General features: G+C 39.9%; 1 protein-coding gene across 2 annotated transcripts; it reads right to left on the reverse strand.

Moving 5' to 3' along the window:
• Nucleotides 1–1,328: 1,328 nt before the first annotated feature.
• On the reverse strand, nucleotides 1,329–4,928 carry LOC137610240 (amine sulfotransferase-like). Of its 2 annotated transcripts, none has more exons than XM_068337737.1 (8): nucleotides 4,889–4,928; nucleotides 3,865–4,148; nucleotides 3,287–3,435; nucleotides 2,961–3,166; nucleotides 2,444–2,570; nucleotides 2,150–2,244; nucleotides 1,811–1,982; nucleotides 1,329–1,574 (listed from the first exon to the last, which is right to left on the reverse strand). In XM_068337737.1, exons 2-8 carry the CDS (start codon nucleotides 3,876–3,878, stop codon nucleotides 1,465–1,467), a joined length of 873 nt encoding a protein of 290 aa, XP_068193838.1. In that variant the 5' UTR covers nucleotides 3,879–4,148; nucleotides 4,889–4,928; the 3' UTR covers nucleotides 1,329–1,464. The 2 variants fall into 2 exon arrangements, with proteins under 2 accessions (XP_068193838.1, XP_068193839.1); XM_068337738.1 differs by lacking the exon at nucleotides 4,889–4,928 and adding an exon at nucleotides 4,332–4,449.
• Nucleotides 4,929–9,691: the final 4,763 nt, after the last annotated feature.

Below are 9,691 nucleotides of genomic sequence, written 5' to 3' on the forward strand. Positions count from 1 at the left end.
TTCTAAATGTGCCTCAACAGTTACATTACATCACTTCCGGTACCTCAAGTGACGTCACTGAACTCTGACGTTTCCACTTCCTCGTCTCGGTAAAACGAACAAAATTCGAAATAATGTTTAAAAACGCGAACAGTTCTGAAGTTAACAAAGATAATAAACTTCTTAATTAGTCTCTAACTTACGTGTCCGGACCACGTGATCTGTGGGGATCTGTGGACTACAAACGTCAGGAGCTTTTCAACAACAAACATGGCGACAGTGGGGGGGAGGGGCGATGTGATGACGTGAAACTACAAAAAAAAAACAACGCGGTGATAAAGACGTAGCTGCAAAAGCTCGATAGTGGAAAACTCCAGGTGTTGACTCCAAAATTATTATTTAATTTCTTCTTCGTTGATTAACATACACTTGTGTGTCTGAACTGACCATTAGCAACACCGCCCCCACCATTTCCGGTGGTGGTGGTCTGTTACTGCAGGATGTCCGAGAACTCCGTTCTTCGCTCGTCTCCACATGGTGGTTAAATACTGGAGTTCAATTAATAGAAAATTCAGAGGAATTAAAACTTTTGGATAACAAATCTGTTATCAATCTGTCAGTCTGACGTGATTCTACAATCAGTTCTATAGGAGGCAAAGTCAATAAAGAGATTGTCGCTCAGAGGCGTCCAACCTGACATTTCAATGAATAACTAAACATTAGTATAATTCAACATGTTACATTAATGACTAATATGGTAAATAAAAACATACCATTTTCAGGGGGATTCAACCTGCTTCAGTTTGGTAAAGCTCAATTCAATTTGCTCCACAAAGTTTCCTTCCAAGGCAAACTAATTATATTACTTTTGTCATCATGTTGAAGTGAATGATGATTATCGATCAGAGAGAATGATCACATTACACCATAACAGCTGATTCAAGAGGGGCCTCGGGTAGTTCATGAAGACTCGATATTATGATCAGGACCTGTTTCATGGGGAAATTCATTTTACACTGAAAGCACGCCGAATGCCTAAAGGCCTAAACGCACACACAAAAGGTCTGCACACATGCAGTGGAGATAATGGTGGTGTGATGGAGTGATGAGAGTCACATCTGATCAATCTCCATCCAGAGAGCCAGAATCAAAGACAAAGGCCAAGACAAACTAGCTGTAAGTCCAATAGGTATGTCAGGATGTTAACGCCCTGTCTCCACCAAGTATGGGGAAGTTGTGAGTTTGTTTAGCTGCTATACCTGTTAAATTTGTTGTCAAACATATTTACTTTGTACAAAAACAACAAAAGTATGAGAAAAATGTTTTATTACCGTGTCTCATAATTATTCTTAAAACAAAACTAAGCATTTGAGGTCTTCCACTCCAGGCACTGACTAATTCACGTGTCTTCATGCTGTGAATTGTTGTACACATTAATTTAACTACTTGTGTGTTAACATCTTATGGTGGGCGTGGCTTCTTCCTTTACTCCCAGATGAACTTTAGAGACAAATCACCAAGTCTCTCCTGAAGGAGTCCATCAATTCTTTCATTCTGAGCTGCAGTAAAGTAATTCTTCCAGTCACCGATCTGACCTGTAAAAAGAAACACAAAGACAACAGGGATGTCTGTTTTTATAATCTTTCAGTATTTACATTATGAACTGCAACAGATAATCTTCTTCCCCTTCTCTCTGGCAATTTTCGGATTAATCTATTGATGATTTTAGTATTTATGGCCATAGACAGTGATGATATTGATTTAAGTCGATGACTTGGTCATATTTTCTGGACACTACGTCACTACGTTATGTCATTGAAACCTCAGTTACCTTTGCGCATGAAGTTTTTCAGCACAATAGATTTAGGTAAGAACTCGTAGTTTGCTTTTGGGTCTTTTTTCATGTTGTTAAATGTAGATTTTTCCACAACTTTCTCAACATCTGCTTCACTGAGGGTTTTACCCAAGAAGGAGCAGATCTTAGTGACCACTGTTTTCAGGTCCTGGAAGGGAAACGAAACAGAGAAAAAGTTTGAACTCTATTCAATAATTTATGATCATCTAATATAACAATCTTGCTTTCAAACAATAATTACCCAATCTCAAACCATTACATATATTTGAATTGTAAATTTCTCCACATCATTGTGCCACAGGTAATTAGTCTTACCGCAACCATGTCCTCATAGGTCAGGTAGAGGATGTCGTACTGGTCTCTCACTGAATGCCACTCTCCAACGTGGTCAAACCAGGAAGATGCCATCACTGTAAAATTAAATAATGTTTATTACAGTTAGACATTTTCATTGAAAATAAAGTGTTCAAAATATTCATCAAAATGATTTAAAACATTCAGGTCTTCACCAACCGATCTATTTACAGTCTAAATGATCACATGAAGATATGAAGCCTTTCATTTTTGATCTATTCATCTATTCATCCTCCACACTCTGAGGTTTCTCACCGTTTCCCTTCAAAAATTCTTCAAAAAAGTCCTCAAAGCTCTGAGGAGTGTCCATGACGGTACAGACGTGACTGAAGTGGTAATAAGAGACGATGGTGTCCTTTGGATTCCTCATCACATAGATGATCTAACATGGAAACAAACATCAGCATTATTTGAGATAATCAAAATACTTCTCGAGGGGCAGCACAGTGGCAGTTGCCTCAGAGCAACAGGGGTAGAAGTTAAAAGTTTGTAGGTCCTCCCCACATCTGCGTGGGTTCTTTCTGGGTTTTCTGTATGCAGCTGAAGATGAGGTCATTATGTTAATCTCATCTTCAAGAAGATGAATGTATATTCTTCCTTAATCCATTATAAACTATGAATCAATTGAATATGACTTCATTTTATCGTGAAGAAATGTAAATATGGAAGCTCGCTTGTTCAAGTCCAACCACAGCTTTGAGTTTTAAATGACGTAGAGGAGATGCCATGGTAACTTCTAGTTTTCTAGTTGACTCAGTTCATATGAACTGACCTTTGCCTTCTTGTCCTTCAGTCCTGGAGGCATGAGATCTGGTTTAAGATGAGAGGAAAAGAGTCGTGGCGATGGTCGGAGAGAATAATCTTCAAGACCCCACTGGCTCTCCAGCCATGGCATCAGCTCTCTGTTGTTAGCATATTCCTTCAGACCTCCATCCAACTCACAGATGGAGATGATGACCTGCTGAGAAAATATAGTTCCTGTGTGGAGACATGAGAGGAATTGAGGTTACATTAATTCTATGAGCCAGTGAATCTGATGATGGCCAGAACAAAACTTTTCAGGCCAGTAACATGATTTCAAGAGTTTGTCTCACTGACCTGACTTTGGATAAGTCACAAGGAACAAGTCAGAGTCTCGAACTTCAAAGTTCTGAAGTGAATCAATTTTCTCCGGATTTGAGTAAATGTCAGTATAGGTATGATTCTTATACCTGTAGAGGTGGTTGCTGATCTGCTCCACTTTATTTCTGAAGAAAAACAAGAAGACAAGAAGAGAAGAGCCTCCCAGGTGTCCACTCTGATCCACAGCTGGATGCCAACTATACCCGACTGTTTGAAACTAGATGTGTTGGTAATTTAATAATAAAACCACAGTCTAGTCTAAAATGGATGTGTCTGTACAAAATTACATAATTACATCATTACATTAATATTTAAAACACTTTCAGGTCCTAGAATGTTAGTTTGTCTAACTTAAACTGTTAGCAGTCAATTTTCTACACATTTTTAAAGTGTAAGAAAGACAGGATGGAGATTTGAGGGACAAAGAGGATCTTTGTGTCAGGAGTCAGAAGTATTCTAAACTAGGAAAGTAAAAGTAAAATGTGGTTATATTTTACAATATTCTATCAAATATCAATTCTGCTTCATGAAAACAATGATTATTGTTTTCTTACCTGCTCTGAGTCATTGTGAGTTCAACCACAAACCTCCTTCACCATGAATGTCAACAGAGAATGTTAACACCACATTTATCTGTCGTGTTTAGCTCCGCCTCTTCTCATCCCAGTGTGGCGTGAGCGGAGTATGGGGTGGGGAGGAATCAACGTGTCGACAACACCACCTGGGGAATTGCACCCCAGGAAATCCTAAACTCAGATTTTAAGTCAAGATCACAAAAAGGGATCTTGAAGAACGCGTCACCACCAAGGATAAAACTGCCGCCGTCAGCCCGCAGCACCTAACAGAGAAGGAGAAACAATTAACACAACAGAACAGCACAAACTGGTGTGGACTAAATGATGATATACATGATTTAAATGAACAAATTCAATAAACTAATGGTAGATAACAAAATGTAACGGTGTAGAAAATGTCAAAATACAATCAAAGTATAATAAACTGAAAGAGATAAGAAACGGACTTAAAATGTAAAGTGGTGTTCACTAGGCGTGGGCGACCATGCAGGCCCTAAAGCTGCCGGTGAACCAACCACACCTTAGAATCAGGGCGATAAGCCGACTCGGTCCGCTCTCTGCTCACTGACAGAAATGAAACAAAATTAGCGGAACATAGGAACCAAATATGACATAACAATTAAACTAAGAATGAATTAACCAAATAAGAACAGAACCAAAATAAAGAGCCAAATAATCCAAAATTAAATGTGCCATACTTCAAACAAAATGGTTAAGAGGGCCAGTATGAAAGAAAACCAGTATAAAAGGGCCAAGACGAAGAGCCAGTGTCAAAGGGCCAGGGCTAAGGAGGAGAGCCAGGGTAGCAGCGTGGCCCAAGGACTAGTGGTCCGTGGTGTCCCTAATAGTCAGCGCGCCGCAAGCACAGCACACCCCAGGCAACGGGAGGATGTGCGTCTCAAACACCCCTGGGGTACACAGCCTGGGACTTACACACAGATGTTAATGAGCTGGTGCGTGGAAACACAGCAAACGAAGGCGGACAAAACGCAAACTAACGTACCAGAGCGGGCAGGTAGACAGACGCACCCAGCAGAGCTCCACACAGGTCAGGCCCTCTCCCTCGGCCCCCGACAGCCAGCCACACTGGAACAGGTGGAGATCGTGTCACCACAGTGCGCATTACGCACCCCCAGGAGGGAAAGACGGCAGGGTGCCTACCTGGACGAGACGGTTGGGTACCTAGATGGCGACCACACGACGGGTTCACGCCACCCCACAGCCGCCACGGGAGCGCATGAGGAGCAGGAGAGAGGGGGCGCGACCGCACGCGACCGCACGCACCTGAATATAAGGGTGTGCGTAGCACCGCCCCCCCCCCCCATCAGTGCGCCACAGCTGTGCGTAAAAGCTGGCACAGTGCCAAATAGTGAGAGGAGGGAAATAGCCTCTGGCTACACCAGCTTCTCAGATTCCAAAGACACCTCATTAACATTCTGTTACATTAATCAACATGTAATACAGCGTAGGATTCGAATTCCATAAATATATCTACGCTACAACCTCCCCAGCATGTTGAAGCTAAATACACTACTGTACTTGTATCTCACCTACTTCTCCAATCAGGCCCAGAATTAAAGAAGTCTCTTGGATGACAGACAAAACGTCTTCAAGAACTTTCTTAACGTCCAGTGGATTGACTTAAACAGCTTTGGATAACCATGACCTGCATGACTGAGAACCTACACAGACATCAGGCCCTTAAATTTATGGAGTTAGAATAATTGTGGTCATCTGCTCTTATTAATAATAAGAACAAATTAAATTGATCAGAGTCATGTTTGACTTATGTGGTCGATTGTAGTAGAACAATCCTAATGTAGCTCCTGTTATGAATGTAAATATGGTGGAATCTCTTTGTCTTCTGGGAAGCTGGTACCCAAACAGAACTGGGGTCTTGGCTGTAATGGACCCAGATGTGGTACCACAAAGAGACTTTACCTGGCCTTCATGTCAGGTTAGACTAGGAACCAGAGCACCGGAACTTTTAGCATACGTCTGTCAATCCAAAAATCAAGCAGTTCACTCAGTTCCCAGGCCCAAAAGCCAGAACCTTCAACACGAGTGATCTCAGCCCAGACACACGCCCGCTTGATCATACAATAAAACACGGGCAATACGGGGATTCCTATTACCCCTATTAGGGTAATAGGGGGATTCAAGGGCAGTTCCAGTCCTGGTATTGTCTGTTCAGGAGAGGAGGTCCTCATGTTCACATGTTCATGCTTAAAGGCCTGCTTGAAAATTAACTCCCCACTGATCTCGTTGAAACCTTAACACATTATGCCAATACTATGACAAATAGCAATAGAATTTTGACAAGTTAAAGCATTTGTGGACTGCAATCAACCCTGATTACAGTCAAGACCCCAGTATTTTTTTTAGTTTGATAAATTTTAAAAGGTTAGATGCGTTTCTTTGTTCAGGAAACACACAGTACTATTGAAAATCCTCTTTACGTGAATCTCTTTTTGGGATTTTGTGTCATTGTTATCTTGTAATTTGCCTTTTAGTTTAGTTTAGTTTATTCAGTTTATTTTCTTCTTTCCAGACATGTTAGTACAACAGACTTCACTTTCATCAGTGTTGAGACATCAGCAACAACATCCGAAAAGAAAAAAAAAAAGGGTTGACGGGTAGAAGCCATTGGCTTGTAAGGTTCCCGTCCCCTAAATCATCAACATCTCTCTCATTACAGCACATTGTCAACCAATTCATACATTGCATGTCCCAAATCAATTTCAATTATTTTATTCTGGTACATTCTTGTTTTAATCCGTCTATTTAGTCCAATAGGCGTGCGTCTTTGCACACCTCTTTGAAAATTCTTGAGAAGAGTCCAAATTTTGTTAATGTTCATTTTGTAATTCCTTTCAAGGGTTGTTTCTGGTCAGTAGTGTCCTTGTTTACTCAGCATTCCTTTCCTTTCCACTTTCGTAGCAGTCAGAACATCTTGCCTGTACTCAGTTACTGCACAAAGGTTACAGCGACATTTGTTTCACAGGATTGACAACATGAAGTTTAATTCGTCATAACAGTACAGTCCTTTAATCATCATTCACGTCAGAATTATAACCTTGCAAAATCATGTTTTTAAATGCTTTTTTAAAGGCAGTTGGAGTTCCCATACTCCTAATTTCATTATCCAGTTTATTCCAGAGTTTGACACCAGTGAACGATAATGAAAATGTTTTTTAATGTTGTTTTTCTGTAAAAACGCTGTGTTTTCTCTTAGTTGGTAACTGGATTCAGTAATCGGTATTTGTGATTGTATATTTTGAGGTAAATTGTTATTGGCTGCTTTATACATAAGTTGTACAGTTTTATAGCTGATGATGTCATGTATTTTCAGTAATTTAGATGTAATAAATAAGTGGTTTGTGTGAGCTCTATAATGTTCATAGTGAATAATTCTCAAGGCACTTTTCTGGGTCAGAAATAAAGGTTGGAAGACACTTTTAAACGTGTTTCCCCAAACTTCAGCACAGTAGTTCAGATAGGGCAGGATTAGTGCAAAATATATTATATGGAGCGCCTTCTGATTCAATAGTTTTTGAGTTTTCCAGAGTATGGATACACTTCTAGCTAACTTTATTTGCAGTTGTCTTAGGTGAGGTTTCCAATTTAGCATCTCATCAATAATCACTTCTAGCATTTTAAATTCATTAACCCGTTCAATATCTACATCATTCACCTTAATATTGATTTTGTGTTTGCAGCTTTTCTTCCCAAATAACATATACGGTACTTAGTTTTGGTTAGGTTCAAGGATAATTTGTTTATATCAAACCATAATTACATCTTGGCTAATTCCTCATTGGCTGTTTTAGTTTATTTATGGTTGTATCATCCGTAAAGAGTATCATTTTAAGTACCTTTGAAACCTTACATAAATCATTTATGCAAAGTGTAAATAATTTTGGACCCAACACTGACCCCTGTGGTACCCCACACACAATGTCTAATGTTTTTGACGTCCTCCCCCCAGAGTGACGTATTGAGACCTCTCATGTACATAACTCTTTATCCATTCTAGTACTGTACCCCTAAAGCCAAATCGTTCTAGTTTCTCAATTAAAATTTTATGATCAATTGTGTCAAAAGCTTTTTTAAGCTCAATAAAGATTCCTATGGAGTACAACTTTTGATCCATGGCATCAGTAATGAGTTCTATTGTTTCTGTCAGCTCTAAGGCAGTGGAATGATCCTTCCTGAAGCTGTACTGACTGCAGTCAAGGAGATTGTGCTTTGTTATAAATTTGTCCAGTCTGTTATTGAACAACTTCTGTAGGATTATTGATAACTGTGGTAGTATTGAAACAGGTCTGTAGTTAGTAAATTCACAAGCATCCCCATTTTCATATATCGGAACCACTTTTGCAATCTTCATTTTGTCAGGAAACCCCCCAGTTTGAGATGACAGATTACATGTGTGTGTAAGTGGTTGCAGGATTCCGTCCAGTGTGTCCTTGATTAGCTTCATATCAAATCCATTCACATCAGTGGAAGTTGTTGCTACGCATTGGCTGACCAGGTGTCTCATCTCTGTGTCCTTCACTGGCGCCAGAAACATTGAGTTTGGGTTCCTTCCTCCAATGTCATCTAAATAATCCCAGTGCAAGTGTGAGACAGGAATGTCCCATAATTTTTTAGTGTAATTTGTATTTTCTGCAAGCAGATCACTATAATATTCTTTCTTACATGTTCGTACTGTAACATTTAATTTATTTCTATATTTTTTTGTATTTGGCTTCTGCTTGTTCTGTTCTTTGTTTAACAAACTTTTTATATAATGTATTCTTTTTCCGACAGGCATTGATCAATGACGACGTCATCCATGGTTTCTTAGCACCTTTTTTGATAAATTTTCTTCGTTGGACAATGCAAATTGTACGATTCTTGTATTCTATCAGTGAGATATGCAGGGTTAACATCCTCAGCAGCGTAAACATCTGTTCCCGACACAGTTTGTTTCCAGTCATAGTCGGTAAATATTGGGAGGTGATCACTTATGTCATTGATCAGCAGACCGCTCATAGTCTCAGTAAGTATAACATTACGAATAAATGTGATTTTACAAATCAAATCTGTGTGTGTGTGTGTGTGTGTGTGTGTGTGTATTTGCCTCCACAAGGCTGAGATGGTGCCTGATAGTGAATGTCAATCAGGCTGTGTGTTGATGAGCAGTGTCGTCACTTTGGTTAAACGCAGCTCACTTAGAAGAGATAAAGCTGCTTTCATTCACCACAAAACTGACAATTGTTCTGGACTAGTAATTAAGGTGTAACTGGCTGTGTGCGCTGACGTTGGGGATAGCCTTACATGGGAGGACACACACACACACACACAGACTTGACTGAAGCAGAGCTAACTAGTTAGCCAAATTCTAGCTGACTTCAACAGCTTGTGAGGAACTTTCAGTTAGTAGCTCTGAGCCAGGTTGTTACCACACACTGCTACCGTAGCCTGAAAGAACTCCCCCTCATGGATGACCACGCCCATATCCAGGTGGACAATCAAATATGACTCATGGATAGGTCAATTTCTCCATCAATCACCTGGAGATGACTTAAGGTTTGGCGCTGTGGTCAATCCAATCGTTTTTGATTCTGTCCAGCCATGAATCCAAAGGATTCCAAGTATCTATTGATGCAGAAAGCGTTTGTTTTCCAGATTCTATTTGGTAGGATTAGAGAGGACCACTATGTATATGCTGACACTTGAATATAGAAGGCCAGCGTTTAAAAATAAATAGGTCAAAAGTGTGATTTGACCAAAAACTACATTTTTTCCCACAATGCACTAA

Source organism: Antennarius striatus, chromosome 16, assembly GCF_040054535.1.
Source record: "Antennarius striatus isolate MH-2024 chromosome 16, ASM4005453v1, whole genome shotgun sequence".
Classification (NCBI taxonomy): Eukaryota; Metazoa; Chordata; class Actinopteri; order Lophiiformes; family Antennariidae; genus Antennarius; species Antennarius striatus.